The 17,809-nt window shown below is 37.6% G+C and overlaps 1 protein-coding gene across 5 annotated transcripts in view; it reads left to right on the top strand.

Moving 5' to 3' along the window:
• Positions 1–717: 717 nt before the first annotated feature.
• ANKS1B (ankyrin repeat and sterile alpha motif domain containing 1B) overlaps positions 718–17,809 on the top strand; it is a 1,169,527-nt gene continuing 1,152,435 nt past the window's right edge. For all 5 annotated transcript variants that reach the window (XM_068562021.1, XM_068562020.1, XM_068562019.1 and 2 more), the window contains exon 1: positions 718–851. In XM_068562021.1, the coding sequence (XP_068418122.1) occupies positions 718–851 (134 nt within the window). The remainder of the gene's footprint in view (positions 852–17,809) is intronic.

The following is a 17,809-nucleotide window of genomic DNA, read 5'->3' as shown; positions in this document are numbered from 1 at the left end:
CCCGGGCGCCAGGCCTCAGAGCTGCCGCCGCCGCAGCCGACGGACCCGGGCGTCCGTCCTCCCTATCCCATCCCCGAGCCGCCTCCGCCACCGCCGCCCTCGGTACGCGCCCGCCGCGGCTCGTCCTCACCGTCCGGCCTCGGCGCGGGCCGCGGCCGCTACAGCCGCAGCCGCCGCCGCGCTTCTCTCCGCCGCGGGCCGCGGACGCCGCCGCCTTAACCGCCGAGTGGGCCGGGCGCGAAAGCTGAGGAGAACCCGGGCAGGGGCGCGAGGGCGCGCGGGCCGCCGCCGCCGCCGCGGGCGTTCGCGGTGCTCGGGCTCAGGCGAGGACGGTCTCCGTCTCCTCCTCCGACCTCCTCACTCCTCACCATCCTCCTCCCGCTCCTCAAAAGCACCCCCGGTCCCCACCCCCTCACGCCCCACCCGCGGGAACCAGGCCTCGGGAATTCAGGGGAGTGGCTGTGAGGGCGCGTCGCGGCTCCCAGCTCGGCCAGACCCTCTTCCAAGACATGGTCTGATTCTCATTGTGAAAGCTGCGCCCCGAAGAGGAGCGGAGAGTGGTGTCCCCGGCTGGGGGCTGCACGCATCTCCCGGTGCTGAAGCTCTGGCATTATCTTAGGGTGGGGCGGGGAGGGCCCTGGATTTGGGGGCAGTGGGGGTGGGCGGGGAGGAGGACCCGAAGGGGAAAGGACTCTGTGAGGGAGTCGGCGAGAGACTATGGGGAAGGACCAGGAGCTGTTGGAAGCTGCTCGCACTGGAAATGTGGCTCTGGTGGAGAAACTCCTGTCTGGCAGGAAAGGAGGGATCCTGGGCGGTGGATCCGGACCCCTGCCCCTGTCTAATCTGCTAAGGTAAGGACTGGAACCGGCTCCGGGTATGCACACCTCGTTGTGCATTGTGATGGATACGTCCTGCTCCTCATGGTTATTGCACCTGGTGGCTGCCAGCGATTCATTCTTAAATTAGGTAGGAAAACAGAATGTGTGTATGGAGAGGAGGCATGCACCTCCCGGTCAGATTGATGCCTTAGATTCTTTGAGTAATTTTAAGATAGCCTTCCATCAATGCGTCGGTAGCTACTTTTCTCTGAGCTGTGGTGCAGAACTTATACATGTACTAGTGTTGCTGGAAGAATTTCTGCGTTTCACCCGCTTTACGTCAGTGTTTATTACATATTTTCTGCTTCGAACCTGGCCTTTTTTTTTTTGTCTACTTAAATGAAATTGGCAAAGAAGTATTGCGTGCGTGCAATTATTCTGCAAAAGCCACAGCCTTTGGTTGCTGCTACCCTTCTCTTGCAGAAGGCATTTGCTGTGCTGTGGGATATGATCCCCCAAAATGAAGAAAGTGAGCCTTCTGATGAGATGTCATCAGTACAGGGTGTGTGTAAAACTTGATGAGGCAGGTTAGGCAGCCCCAGCAGTACTTTCAGCCACCTGGACATGGCTGAGTGAAACTTGGTTATTATATCTCAGGATGAAGGATGCCAGGTCGGGATTGGGAAAGTGTGTATGGAATATAGTAGAGGCCTTTTAATGGGAAAATGTTCCAGGTGAGACTAATATTGCTTGGAGAATCTAAGATGACATTTAAAAAAAAGTCAAGGTCTTTATTCAGCAGGCAGTACCTTGGAAATAGCAGGGTTGATTTGTATATTTGAAAAAACAAAAGTTGAATTGATGGGCAAATGAAATCAGTTGTGAGGGAGGAAGCCTGAAGAATATTCACTAGATAAAATTCAAGGAAAGCTATTTAGTTTCTAAAATCATGGCTATTCAGTTTACCCTGGATATTTTTGGAGGCATCAGTCATCATTCATATCTTCACCCTAAAACATCTCTTAGACAGCTCAACTGTACTTGTAAAAAATTTTTTAAGCTCAAGTGATTTTCTTGGTTTTTAAAAACTGTTTCTTGCTACTCTTGACAGGTGCTTAATACAAACTTTTGGGTGATGACATTGTGTTCTTTACACAAGTTTTCATATGTTGTGGTGGTCAGATAAAGCAGTTATTTACAGTCCTGGCCAATAGGGTAAATGAGAATATTTCTATTACAGTGTAATGACTTTAGTTGGAATATAGTTGATAGGATTTTAGAAAGCTCCACGTGATCATCTATATTTGTTGACAGTGACATTTTATTGGAATGACAGTTCACCTCAGAACAATGAATATTTATGGGACTTTTTTTCATTAAGTCTTAGAAGTGATGCCTCTTGTGTGTACTCCCTTGTTGAGTAATTTTCACTTTCAATCACAAGTAGATGGCACTTCTTTTCATTTTTTCTACGTCCTGTAGAACCTTGACTCATTTTATTATCTGGACTGTTGCCATGTCACTGTTTTAATTTTTCAAAATAGCTCTGCTCTCTGTAACTCCATCGGGGATTTTGAATCTAATAATGCCAGCCCCTTCCAGATTGCTCTCTTTAGGAGATATGAGGGAAAGGAGATGTAAGGTAAAGGACTGAGTTTGGATGTCATTGCTCTTGTGAGTATGTATGTCTTCTTCTACAAAGACCGGCCAAAGAGCTAAATCACATCCTCCAAAAAAATTTTTACAAGTATCAAATTGAAATATGTTTTTAAAACATGTACTTCAAATTTCTTTGTATATTTCTCATTTGGCTCTATACTTTGGACAAAGAATAGAGTATCATTTATCATTTCTAATTTTACTGATGATACAAATAAGGGTCAAAAGAAAGTTAAGTACTTATGGTTTTCAACTGTGGCATGTAAAGAGCTTAGAAGTCATAAAAAAAAATCACAAGTAGACAATGTGTACATATTTCAGATTATAGCTCTACTACTTGCCCTTAGTCACAGGTAGTGTATACAGAAGCAGTTTATTTGGCTATAGTTTTAAATTGCAGGTAAAATAAGTATGTTTGCCAGTGGATCATATCAGTGATAAAAATAATTATGGCTAGAAACCTATATCCTGAAAGAGGTTTCTAAAAATAATCAATTTCTTTGGAAAAACACTAAAGAATTCTTTGAGAACAGTGAGAATTTTGGTTAACTTCATTGAGAGTAATGGTGTTTTAAAAAGCTTATCTTTGTGATAGAACTTAAAGGTAAACATCTTTTAAATACCTTCTCAGTTGTGCCATTTAAAAAAAAGAAGAGATGTCAAATTTTAGGAATAGAATAGCAACTATTTAATGTTGGTAAACATAAATAAAACATCAAAATTTTGACCCCAATGTACTTCTTGAATGAGAGGTTTTCTCTTTTGCTGATTTTGTCAGAGGTAGCAATAGTAGCCCTACAATGAGAATGCACATAGAAAACAAAACAAAACAAAACAAAAAACCTAAAAAAAACTGTGTTCATTAGAGTAGTTTGAACCAAGCTGTAAAACATCAAAATCAAAACCAATAACCTTTAAACTTGCATTTATCTATCTCATACTGAATAAATAACTAAAACAGCGCCTTTGAGGAAAATGAGAATTGAAATTATATTCTTTGGGTGATCCTTTGCATAAAATGAAATTCCTAAGAAGGCACATTTTATTTAGCTGTCACTTTATATCACAAATGATTGTCATCAAAAGTTTATTTACAGGATAATAGATAATTATCCCTTTTCCTTCAAACATAATGACACTTCAAAATTTTAAACTATTTTGGAATGAATTGTGGAATAGGTTTGGTACGCCCCTGCCCTACTTTATTACTTGTGTTGTGTAGTAATAGGGTTGGAACCTGTGCTAAATGTGTGTGTCATCTCATTCAATTCTTGTATCAACCTTAAGATGTTGGTCCTCATTTCTCAGATGAAGGACTAAAGAGATAGGAAGATTAAGAACTTGCCTAAGGTCACATAATTAGTAATGGCAAAGATTTTAAGTTCTGTGATTCAGATTTGCCTTACCGCGTCTTAAGTCTTACTCATTGAATCTGTTTTATTTGCAAAAGTTTAAGGTACATGGCCAATTAGATAGTCTAATCTGAACACTTTTTTGCTATGAATAATAATTTAATTTAAAAATCCTTAATTTTTTTTTTTTTTTTTTTGCTTAAGAAAACCCAAAAAACAACTCATGACTGCCCTTTGAGGGATCAGTAGATAAAGACTTTCCTGAAGATGCTTTTGATCACATATTACCTACTAAGTGAGCAGTAACTGTATGATGGGGAATCAGGTATGTTTGGGTGACACTGTGAGTTTTAGCAATAGTAAAAATGACCTTGAATAAATATAAATATGTTTCTAAGCCTCACTGTGCTCTTCTATGAAGTGGAAATAGTAATAATACCTATCATATAGGGCTGTTGTAAGGATTAAATGAGGTATAAAGAAATTAATGCACATTGGTGTTCATCATTGTGCTGTTATTTCTCACACAGCTTTAAAGCACTTGACTCTATTTCTTCTTTTTTTTCATTTTAGAAAGCTCTAATTTATTAGTAAACCTTCCCTTCCCTTCCATTGAGCTGAAATCTTCCTTTGTTGAACTGCTACATTTTGTTTTCAGTTTTTAAATTTTGGAGCTTTTCAGAATAAATTTAATCTCGACTTCTATGTAACAATGCTTCAACAATTTTAAAGTCTTTAGTGCCACCTCTTCCTACTTTCGTTATCAAGACTAAGTATCTCCATTTCCTTACCATTTTGTTGACTCTCTGTCTTAAGGCCTTAATTACTAACGGTTTGGCTTCACATTATACTAGGAGTAAATTTCTGTAGTAAGTTTTCCATTAGAACCACAGAATCTTAAAATAGAAAGGGGCCTTTTCATCCAACTTCTTACTTAGAGAATTTACCTCTAATATCCTTTACCAGTTATTCCAGTTCTGTTAAACCCTGCAATGGCTAGATCCATCCATTCCATTTTTGACAGCTCTAATAATTAAAAAAATTCATCTTTTATTGAGCTGAAATTCACCTCCCTGTAATTTCCAGCAGTTGGTACTAGTTTGGCTTTATGAGTCAATACAAAGTAGCCAGGGCAGTTCTTTAGCTAATATTTAGCTATATTGTTTTCTTATAAATCTATTTTTTTCCCAAGATTTTAGCAGCCTGTTGTCATGTGGCAATAGAGCATAGGTGGTAAGAACTTACATTTTTATACTTTTCACTACCCTCTTTTTCTTCTTTCATATTCTCAAATTTTTCAATGACTCTCTTCAAATGTGGTGACCAGAAATGAACAAAATGCACTAGGTGTCATTTGACCAGTATAGAATATACTGGGACTTGATATATTTGAATTTAAAAAAAAAGTTACAGAACAGCATTTGTAGTATGATCCTTTTCTTTAACAAAGAATGTGTGTGTGAACATTTATACTGTACATTAAGAAGTCTGGAATGGGGCTTCCCTGGTGGCGCAGTGGTTGAGAATCTGCCTGCCAATGCAGGGGACACGGGTTCGAGCCCCGGTCTGGGAAGATCCCACATGCCGCGGAGCAACTAGGCCCGTGAGCCACAACTACTGAGCCTGCGCGTCCGGAGCCTGTGCTCCGCAACAAGAGAGGCGGCGACAGTGAGAGGCCCGCGCACCGCGATGAAGAGTGGCCCCCGCTTGCTGCAACTAGAGAAAGCCCACGCACAGAAACGAAGACCCAACACAGCCAAAATTAAATAAATAAATAATAAATAAAATCAATTTGCAAAAAAAAAAAAAAGTCTGGAATGATAAACACCAAAATGTAAATAGTATTCTTTGTTGAATGGTGGAATTGTGGGTGATCTTTATTTATTTATTTATTTTGGCTTATCTGCATTTTCCAGTATTCTACAGCGAACGTGTATTGTGTAATGAAAACCTCTAAAGAACCTCTCTTCAGATGGGTATAAATTTAAAAATGGCAATCTTTATGCTTGGTCTTCCTACTAACATCGAAGCCACTTAACAGAACTATTAGCCAGCTGTTTCTCTCCAATATATCTGTTTGAATATTATGAGGTATTTTATTGCCTTTCTATATTCACATTATGTTCTGTTTGTCATTCCTTTGATCTACCCCTGTAGTAGTAAGTCTATAAATTCCACGAAAATTAGGCTACTTTGTTATAGCTTGTTTCTGATAGCGAACCATTGATGATGCCTAGTATTGTGCAAATTCCTTCTACCCCCTTGCTTCTAATTCTTTTGGGTCTGGATACTTAGATTCATTTAAAGCAGCTAAGTGTCTCTTATGATCTCTGTCTTTTTGGAGCTTCAGTAATCTCCTAGCATTATTTGTTTATCCTTTCTGGTTTGAAAATGATTCTCACTAGGGATAAGAGCAAAGTAGATGTTGGGAAGAATCAGATTCTTGGTGTTGTTAGATGTCTTAGGAAATTCTCTTGTGGTCTAAAACCATCCACAGTTTTACTCTGTGAGAGATTAAAGTTACATTAGCTGTCATAGCAGTGAACTTCTATTACTTACCTCCTTTTTTCAAACTTAGCTGAAAAGGACATTAGCCTTTTTCTAGGGCAAGTGTACAACTTCACTTTTGTGTTTGTTTTCAATTTTACTTCTCACCACCCTCTTTCATCCTTAAAAAAATCTGAGCTCATCAGAGCTCATTAGAGTACTCAAATTGAGTTGCTTCCCTCCTTTTCTTCCTTCATATTATATGTGAAATTTCATTTTATTTAACATATCTTTCATGAGACAGCTGCAGAGCTTTTTAAAATCTCTCTTTGGCATAACTACCTTTTAATCTAAACAAAAATAATTCCCATTTAAACTGTGTTAAATTATTTCTTTTTTAGTCTAGATTAAGAATTATTTGTACTTTGATAAAGCAGTAAAAAGTTTGTTAATACCTCAAATTTACTTGATTTTCTTAATGCCTCAAAGAGTCGAATACTACGTAAAGTGTATTTAGTAAATTCTTGTTGAACATAAGGAATCCAGTTCTCAAGACTCCCATGTGAAGAAGTATATCAGTTAAGAACTGAAGAAAAAATAATCTTCTTGTTATCAAAGGTATATAAACCAGAGAGCTTATCAATTTTTCAGATTCAGGATTCAGTTCATGAAGTTTTTGGTGATGGATACAAGGAGATAAGAGGCAACTTGGAAGTATTGTAATTTTCACAACTATTTGGGCAATTGTGGTTATTGGGACTCTGATATAAGGTACTCATTTCCAGGGAAACTGTATTAGTTAAATGGAATAAATCACAAATAGAGCAGTTAAACTGCATGGAAATGTTATATCTATAAAAATAGTCAAGTTGCAAGTGGGTTATCTATTTTAGATAGTAATGGTGTTTGAAGTGGTGATTGCACCATTATGTTCAGGGAGCTGTGTCTGCCAGAGTGAACAGTGCCAGCTGCATGATGGGGAGTGAGGCGAGAGGAGAGGGAATTTTGGTATTGACCTCTTTCTCAACTAAAGGGTTTTCAGCTCCCTCTTCAAAACTGTGAGGCTGATGTGTAGCAGGGAATTAGGACAACCAGCTGGTGACTACTCAACCTGTCCGTTTTTACATCGCCCAATTCCTGGTGCATCTCAGTGGTTTCTTACGTTGCAGATGAGTGAAGTAGGTCTTCACTGACATTAATGCAGAAACTTACAGTATTCAGTAGTGTGCCTACTGACCTTGGCAATTTAACCTCTCGGGTGACAGTAAACACAATTTGATTAGTTCAGTTGTATACTGAAATAATTTACTTAATTATGCATTTGAGGTAATTTTGGAAAATTCTTTCAAAGAGCCTATTTTAGAACATTTTCCTGAGTATTTAACTAGAAATGGAAGCTGACTATAATTCAAATCATGGGTTAGAAAAGATTAATTTCAACCTACAGAACCTGAAGCTATTTAACATTTAATGCATTTCAGTGTGTCTTTGGTTTCCATTTTGAACATATTGCAGCATGGTTTTAATTAATTAAAATATGATGAGTTTTGGTTATTCATTATATGTTGATATGAGAGATTATTTTACATTTGAAAAAGCAGGAATTTACACAGAAGACTCATCTGTGTGCCAGTTCTTTCTCTAGTCTGTGATGACATGGTCATGTAAACCATATGGCAGCCAGAGGCACAATGCCAGTTGACAGCCCAATGCATTTTTTTGTGTAACACAGATCTAAGAACTCTTCTTAGAGTCCGGTTTGCTTCTTTTGTGTCAGTAGGACAGCAGGTGAATTCTACATTTGTGTTAAACCTGGGTGAGGCTTGCAATTGTGTGATTTTTTGAGGGTGAATCAAAATATATGGTCAAAGGATAAATTTTGTTTTCCTCATTTCCTTCTATTGTAATCTCCAAAGTTCACCTCTGAGAGTGTTTCTTATATATAGTGCTTTATTATTTAACAGCATATCTTTACGAATCTGTCTATAAAATGAATTTTGATTCAGTTGTGCTGTAGAATTGTCTGGGTTCTATTGTGTTGTGAGAGCAGCTTTAATTAAAGTGGTTAATTACTTCTAGTTAAGTGAGCTGAAACAATTGGCCTAAACTTGTTGCCCTTGAATTGGATCATCTCTTGACTGATGGTTGTGAGCATAAACAGCCAACCTCATTTCTTGCTGCCTGCTTGATATTTCTGTTCCCTGCACCCCATTTCCTCTAACCCTTCCTGCTCAAATTTCTTTTTCTAGAAAGAAAGTCTCTTCTCCATTCTAATTAGTACAGGTTCAACCTGCCTCTAGTTTTTGTGCCAACTGTCCCTCTCCAAGAGTAGCAGATTTTGTGTGAGGAGTAGAGTTGGGGTAGGCTGTGTATAGTGACAAGTAGATTAAGAAGAACAAAAATTGGACCTTCAAAATTGTGGCGTTTACAGAGTTTGCTTTCATCATCTCTAGTTTCCTGCATATCTCAATGTTAATTTCTCCTCACACGTCATGGACTCAGTGCCCTTGTGCCTTTCCTAACCTTACCCCACCACCACCAATTATTTGTGGGTGCTGACAATTCATACTGAAGTATGATTGACTGGTAAAGGCTTTTAGGAAGAGGAAGCTCTTTTAGTATTTTCATTTAAAGAGGAAACAAAACTTTAGGCCAAAATACTAAAGCTATGGAACTCTAATGGCAGAGTTGATGGAATGGATTTTTCAGATTTGCAAGCGTGGGTTGGATAAAGGTGGTCATTTATCCATTCTTCTTACAAGGCTGGTGCTGTAGAAGGGGAAAGGGATTTGATTGGAGTCAAGAGAAATAGGATAGCATAGGGCTGGTGCTGGAAAATCCTTTTTTTTTTTTTACTACTTGATTAGTCCCTAGAACTTTTTATTGGATATCTGTTATATACTGATCTTAGGTATCAGCATATGGTATATATTTTGCCTATTTCCGGAAATTATTCCTAAGATGTTTTCATTTATTATAACAAAGATATAGAATAGAATTGTATAAGAGCTTTAATATCTAATGTGGTTTTAGATTCAAATTCTTCCACATCCATTTTCTTGTTATTAAAAAAATTCATGTTGTAAGTTTACTCAATATGTAGGTTTTTTCATAAACCCATGTTTTACTACTGGGGAGGTGTTTGAAGTTCTGTCCCCTGGATCCCAATTAGCATTCTTCCACACTAAAGTTTTCTTTTCTTTTTTTCTTTTTTCCCCCCCAAATTAGTATTTAGCCACTTTGAATCCTTGTTTGATACCTCTAGTTATTAATCTGCATTTGAAATGTTTCATGTAGCATATAAATATGCTGAATTTAGTATCTTATGTTTTGAATATACTAAAAAACTGCTATATTTACTTAGAGAATTATCCCTGTTTTGTGTAGATATTTTACTTCTAGTATGGAGGCATGGGAGTGAGTGGTAGTTTGTTTGTGGGGAGCTGCAGGAATTATGCAGAGATGTTCTTTGGCATGGTAAACTCCGTGGTGGTGGAGTAGCCTAGAACAGAGTTGCTTCCTGTTGGCTTGCTTTGGCTAGTGACCAGAGTGGTCTGTTACTCTGAATTTCATAGAAACTTTGGAGACATAATGGAGAAGGTGAAGAATTACAAACAAGTACCTGTAGAATAATGGGAGAATATTTAACAAAGAGTTAATACAGTGTGATATGTGCTGTAATGGAAGTCTCAAACAATGCTACAGGAATGCCAGGAACAAGGAGGAGATACCTTTAGCCTGTTTGGAGGAGTTGTCAGGGGAAACTTCAGAGAGGAGGTGATTCTTGAATCTTGTTGAATGAGTAGGAGTTTGTCAGGTTGACAATTTGCAGGAAGGGTGTTTCAGGCAAAAGGAACAGTATATTTAATAATTGTGTGTGAAAATGTAGAATATATATAATGTGGGATATTAGAAGTAGTTTGTTACAGAGCGTGGATATGAGGTAAGTCTGGGGATTGAAGTACTTGTGTGCTGCCCTTAGGAGTTTGAATTTTAATCTGAAGGCCATGGAGATCCATTGATTTTTGTTTCAAATTTTGATATGTTACTTATTCACTTATGATAATAGCATGACTGTGTTTCAGAAAATTGAGTAGAAGAGTAAAAATCATTCCAATCCTATTGCTAAAATAACTTTTTCCTATGTATGTTTAATGTAGTTGCTATTAGATAGAGTGTACAGTTTGAATCCTGAATTTTTCGCTTAGTAATATATCAAACTTTTTTAGTGTTATTCCAAAGTCTTCATAATCATTTTTTATCACACCATAGTATTCCATTTAATGCAGAATTTTCATAGACCTCTTCCATCAGAATCACTCCTGGTCGTTTGTTAAAAATATGCATTTCCTATTCCCATCTCAGACTTACTAGGTCAGAATTTTTGGGTATAAGGTCTGGGAATATGCATTTTACAAGCTTCCCTAGTTTAATTGCTGTGTACTCTGTAAAGTGTGAGAACCACTGATCTGGTGATGTATATACCATTACTTAAACATTTCCTTAATACTCGATACTTGGATATTTTAACTTGTTATTATTATAAGTAATATTTTGATGAACATTGTTATACAAATCATCTTTTCAATACAATTATATTCTTAATATACATTTCTAGAAGTGGAATCACTATTCTGAAAGGTATTTATTATTAACTCCATATTTATATATGGGGTAAAAGAGCAGAAAAATTGAATAACTTGCCCAAAGTTACAAAGCTAGTAAGTGACAGATCCAAGATTCAAATCCAGGTCTTTCTGATCCCAGAGATCTTTTTATTGTCCATGTTGCTTCCTTGTTCCATAGGGACCAATGTATGTCTTTGGTTAAAATATGAAAATGCCAATATGATTCCAGTATATAAATAGAAAGTACATTTTCTACAAAATTATATAGTAATGTATTTCAGATCTTGCATAGTTCTCATTATTTTTGCTTTTGCTCATCATACAGTTTCACATTATAGGCAGTATTTTGCTTTACATTTGTTTCTTTTTTTTATTTACCAAGTTTTAAAATTTTTTTAAGTTTATTTTTATGTTTTTGGCTGTGCTGTGTGGCATGCGGGATCTTAGTTCCCCCACCAGGGATTGAACCTGCGACCCCTGCAGTGGAAGTGCAGAGTCTTAACCACTGGACCTACAGTGGTTAAGTAGGTCCAGTGGGAAGTCCTACATTCGTTTCTTGATGGCATGTAAACAGTAAACTGAATTCAATGTTAAGTTAGTCAAAGATGTTTTAAAATATTTCTTTGTCAGTCATCATTTTCACCTTAAACAGGGTGAAATTGTTTTATCCAAAATTTCTTAGACACTTGATGTTATATAACTTCTGTTGTCTTCAAAGGTGGTCTAATAACTTGTCAGATGGGTGTGATTCAGATGGGTGTGATTTATATCTCCTTATTTCTTCCCTCTTACAAAAGGAGGAAAATAAAGTGTTCACCATAGTCCTCACTTAATAAACTTTATAATGTATCTCTTTCAAGCTGATAAATCTGAGCTCATAGTTCTTAACTGAGCTCATTAACAACTCAGGGACCTCATCAAGTCTAGTGTTAGGCTGTGTAGAAAAACCAAGGAACCAAGGCAGTTAGGACCTTCACCTCCTCTCTTTCTGTGTACCTCTGTCCCTTTTCAGAGCCTTTCTTTCTGTCTTGGTTATGAGGCATTCTTTGGCTTCTTTTATCTGGAACTCAGAACTCTCATTCAGTTTTACCCTGTACCAAAAAAAGTTTCCTATATTACATTTTATTCCTTCATGCCTTAGATCTCCATTTTCAAAAACAGCAAATGGCATAGTAGAAAGAAGCAGCAAGATGTACTGGAAAAAGTCTGAATCTTGGGATTGAATGAAAACTGCTATTGAATGGATTTTTGGCCCTTGGCAAGTTATTCCACTTCTTTGGGCTTCAGTCTCCTTATTTATAAAGTGGAAATGATAATACCTGTCTTGTAGAGTTGTAAGAAGTAGAGATAATTTATATAAAGTACCTAGCACAGTGCCTGTCACATAGGACTCAAATGCATGCTTCTGTTATGATTATTATTATTACTAGGACATTAATGGCTGTGCAAGGAATAATTGTATAGATTCAGAGTATCTTTATTTCAATGGGAACTCTGGGATATTTGCATTTTAATAGGTAACTTCTTTAGGGACATTGTCTTAGCCTAAATCGTTAATGGTATAGGCACCAAGACAGGCCATTGGGGATGATGATTTGTCCAGTCTTCCTGACTGCAGAGATAGAGATTACTTTTTCCTGCCTACTTTTAGGAGTGGTTCTGGTCACCAAAGATGTAGCCTTTATTCTTATCTTCTACATTCCTCACGAAGCTAATTTGAACAGAAAGAGATTGTGTTCTGTTGGAGTTGTATGTGCTCTGCTATAATCCATGTGGTTAATGGGTTCCTAATAAGCCTGTCATTAATATTTTCCTTATCTTTCTTTTTAAAGCATTATTAATTGACAAATATTTTGAGGGTGTGTACTGCGTATTTACCGTGATGATGGTGCTTTGGAGGATAGAAAATAGACTTCTCTTTAGGCCCTTACAAAAATTGCACACATAGGATGATAGCTAACTATATAGTAGTGTCTAATTTTACTAGGGTCTGAAAGCTCATAAATTCAACTTTTTCTTTGGCTTAGTCCAGTGTCAACATTTGGCTCTCATCTTCCACTGCATACCAGTATATGATCTGAATCTGATCATGAATCAGGTTTAAGTAATTCTTTAACAGCTGAAGATAGAACTATATACTCTCAAATAGTTTTCTTTAAAAAATTAAAAAAAATAATCACATACTTGAGGAAAACCTGGAAGTACAAGGCAAAGAACTGTTTCTTTTCCTGGACCATTTGAGAGTAAGTTGCCAGCCTAATGTACTAGCACCCCAGAATACCTTAGTTTGTATTTAGTTACTTCCTAAAGACAAGGATATTTCCCAATATAACCACAGTACATCTACTAAAATCAGGAAATAACCCCCAGACCCCACTCAGGTGTGCCAGTGGTATGCATCATTGGGATCCAGTTCAAAATCACCCATTACATTTAGTTGTCATACCTCTTTAAACTTCTTTGGTATGGTACAGTTTCTCAGTCTTGCCTTGACTTTTATGACCTTGATACTTTTCAAAGACTATAGGCCAGTTATTTTGTAAAATGCCCCTCATTTGGGCTTTCCTGATGTTTTCTCGTGCATTTTGGTAGAAATATCACAGAGGGGATGCTGTGTTCTTTTCATTGCATCCTATTAGATGGCATGTGATTTTGATTTTGTCCTATTTCTGATAATGTTCTCTTTAATCACTTGCTTTTACTAGTGTCTGTCGGACTTCTCTATATACAATTACTCTTTTTCCATTTGTAAAAACTATTTTGTGGGGAAGTACATTTACACTATGTGAATATCCCATTCCTCATCAAACTTCTCTTATTCATTTATTTATTTACAGGCATACCTCAGAGGTACTGTGGGTTCAGTTCCAGATCACTACAATAAAGCAAGTCACATGAATTTTTTGGTTTCCCAATGCATATAAAAGTTATGTTTACACTACACTATACTACAGTCTATTAAATATGCAATAGCATTGTGTCTAAAAAACACGGTACATACCTTAATAAAAAAATACTTTATTGCTAAAAATGCTAAACAACGTCTGAGCCTTCAGTGAGTTGTAATCTTTTTTTGCTGGTGGAGGGTCTTCCTTCGATGTTCATGGCTGCTGACTGATAAGGGTGGTGGTTGCTGAAGGCTGGGATGGCTATGGCAACTTCTTAAAATAAGAAAATGAAGTTTCCCATCTCAATTGACTCTTCCTTTCACGAATGATTTCTGTACCATGTAATGCTATTTTGTATCTTACCCACAATAGAGCTTCTTTCAAAACTAGAGTTAATCCTCTCAAAACCTGTTGCTGCTTTAGCAACTAAGTTTGTGTAATATTCTAAATCCTTTGTTGCTTCCATCTCAAGCAACTACTTTCTTTGCCATTCCATAAGAAGCAATTTCTCATCTGTTCAAGGTCTATCATGAGTTGCAGCAATTCAGTCACATCTTCAGTTTCTACTTCCATCTCTAGTTCTCTTGCCATTTCCACCACATCTGCAGTTAATCCCCTCACTAAAGTCTTGAACCCTTCAGTAATCCATAAGGGTTGGAATCAACTTCTTCCAAATTCCTGTTCCTGTTGATATTTTAACTTCTTCCCATGAATCATGAATGTTCTTAATGGCATCCAGAAGGGTGAATCCTTTCCAGAAGGTTTTCAATTGACTTTGTCCAGATTCATCAGAGGAATCATTATCTGTGGCAGCTATAGCCTTACAAAATATGTTTTTTAAATAATGACTTGAAAGTTGAAATTACTCCTTGATCTGTGGACTGCAGAATGGACATTGTGTTGGCAGGTGTGAAAATAATATTACTCTCATTGTACATCTCCATCATAGTTCTTAGGTGACCAGGTGCATTGTCACTGAGCAGTAATATTTGGAGAGAAATATTTTTTTCCTGAGCAGTAGGTCTCAACAGTGGGCTTAAAATATTCAGTAAAACATGTTGTAAACAGATGTGCTGTCATCCAGTCTTTCCTGTTGCATTTATAGAGCATAGACAGAGTAGATTTAGCATAATTCTTAAGGGCCCTAGGATTTTTTGGAATGGTAAATGAGCATTGGCTTCAATTTATTTTTATTTAATTAATTTAAAAAATTGAAGTGTAGTTGATTTACAATTGGCTTAAATTTAAAGTCACCAGCTACCTTAGCTCCTAACAGGCTGACAGGAGAGTCAGCCTGTCCTTTGAAGCTTTGAAGCCAGATGTTGACTCCTCCTCTCTAGCTATGAAAGTCTTAGATGACATTGTCTTCTAATGGAAGGCTGTTCTGTCTACATTGAAAAATCTGTTGTTTAGGGTAGCCACTTTCATTAGTTATTTTAGTTAGATCTTCTGGATAACTGGCTACAGCTTCTACATTAGCATTTTCTGCTTCATCTTGCACTTTTATGTGATGGAGATGGCCTCTTTCCTTAAACTTCATGAACCAACCTCTGCTGGCTTCAGACTTTTCTTCTGCAGCTTTCTCATGTCTTTCTCAGACTTCATTTGCTCTGGATTTGGCTTTGGCTTAAGGGAATGTTGTGGCTCATTTGATCTTCTATCCAGACCCCTAAAACTTTCTTATCAGTGATAAGGTTGTTTTGCTTTCTTATCATTTGTGTGTTCATTGGAGTGGAACTTTAAATTTCCTTCAAGAATATTTTTTTTGCATTCACAACTTGGCTAGCTGTTTGGTGCAAGATGCCTAGCTTTCAGCCTGTCTCAGCTTTTGACGTATCTTCTTCACTAAGCTTAATCATTTCTAGCTTTTGATTTAAAGTAAGAGATGACTGAGTCTTCCTTTCACTTGAACACTTAGAGGCCATTGTAGGGTTATTGATTGGCCTAATTTCAGTATTGTTGTGTCTCAGAATAGGGAACCCCGAGGAGAGGGAGAGAGACAGGAATGGCCAGTCAGTGAAGCAGTCAGGACATACACAGCATTTATCTGTTAAGTTTGCTATCTTATATGGACATGGTTCATGGCACCTCGAAACAATTTTTTTTTAACATCTTTGTTGGCGTATAATTGCTTTACAATGGTGTGTTAGCTTCTGCTTTATAACATAGTGAATCAGCTATACATTTACATATATCCCCATATCTCCTCCCCATTGCATCTCTCTCCCACCTTCCCTATCCCACTCCTCTAGGTGGTCACAAAGCACCAAGCTGATCTCCCTGTGCTATGCGGCTGCTTCCCACTAGCTATCTATTTTACATTTGGTAGTATATATAAGTCCATGCCACTCTATCACTTCGTCCCAGCTTACCCTTCCCCCTCCCAGTGTCCTCAAGTCCATTCTCTACGTCTGTGTCTTTATTCCTGTCCTGCCCTTAGATTCTTCAGAACCATTTTTTTTTTAGATTCCGTATATATGTGTTAGCATACGGTATTTGTTTTTCTCTTTCTGACTTATTTCACTCTGTATGACAGTCTGTAGGTCCATCCACCTCACTACAAATAACTCAATTTCGTTTCTTTTTATGGCTGAGTAATATTCCATTGTATATATGTGCCACATCTTCTTTAGCCATTCATCTGTCGATGGACACTTAGGTTGCTTCCATGTCCTGGCTATTGTAAATAGAGCTGCAATGAACATTGTGGTACATGACTCTTCTTCAATTATGCTTTTCTCAGGGTATATGCCCAGTAGTGGGATTGCTGGGTCCTATGGTAGTTCTATTTTTAGTTTTCTAAGGAAACTCCATACTGTTCTCCATAGTGGCTGTATCAGTTTACATTCCCACCAACAGTGCAAGAGGGCCCACTTTTCTCCACACCCTCTCCAGCATTTATTGTTTGTAGATTTTTTGATGATGGCCATTCTGATTGCTGTGAGGTGATACCTCATTGTAGTTTTCATTTCCATTTCTCTAATGATTAGTGATGTTGAGCATCCTTTCATGTGCATGAGCCACTTGTAAATTTCGGCAATTAATCCTTTGTCAGTTTCTTCATTTGCAACTATTTTCTCCCATTCTGAGGGTTGTCTTTTCATCTTGTTTATGGTTTCCTTTGCTGTGCAAAAGCTTTTAAGTTTCATTAGGTCCCATTTGTTTATTTTTGTTTTTATTTCCATTTCTCTAGGAGGTGGGTCAAAAAGGATCTTGCTGTGATTTATGTCATAGAGTGTTCTGCCTATGTTTTCCTCTAAGAGTTTTATAGTGTCTGGCCTTACAGTTAGGTCTTTAATCCATTTTGAGTTTATTTTTGTGTATGGTGTTAGGGAGTGTTCTAATTTCATTCTTTTACATGTAGCTGTCCAGTTTTCCCAGCACCACTTATTGAAGAGGCTGTCTTTTCTCTTTTGTATATTCTTGCCTCCTTTATCAAAAATAAGGTGACCGTAGGTGCGTGGGTTTATCTCTGGGCTTTCTATCCTGTTCCATTGATCTATATTTCTGTTTTTGGGCCAGTACCGTACTGTCTTGATTACTGTAGCTTTGTAGTATAGTCTGAAGTCCAGGAGCCTGATTCCTCCAGCTCCGTTGTTCTTTCTCAAGATTGCTTTGGCTATTCGGGGTCTTTTGTGTTTCCATACAAATTGTGACATTTTTGTTCTAGTTCTGTGAAAAATGTCATTGGTGGTTTCATAGGGCTTGCATTGAATCTGCAGATTGCTCTGGGTAGTACAGTCATTTTCACAATGTTGATTCTTCCAATCCAGCACATGATATATCTCTCCATCTGTTTGTATCATCTTTAATTACTTTCATCAGTATCTTACAGTTTTCTGCATACAGGTCTTTTGTCTCCTTAGGTAGCTTTATTCCTAGGTATTTTATTCTTTTTGTTGCAATGGTAAATGGAGTGTTTCCTTAATTTCTCTTTCAGATTTTTCATCATTAGTGTATAGGAATGCAAGAGATTT

The sequence above is a fragment of the Eschrichtius robustus genome, chromosome 13 (assembly GCF_028021215.1).
Source record: "Eschrichtius robustus isolate mEscRob2 chromosome 13, mEscRob2.pri, whole genome shotgun sequence".
Classification (NCBI taxonomy): Eukaryota; Metazoa; Chordata; class Mammalia; order Artiodactyla; family Eschrichtiidae; genus Eschrichtius; species Eschrichtius robustus.
Note: the sequence above shows the minus strand (reverse complement) of the source record. Positions and strands in the feature narration are given on the sequence as shown.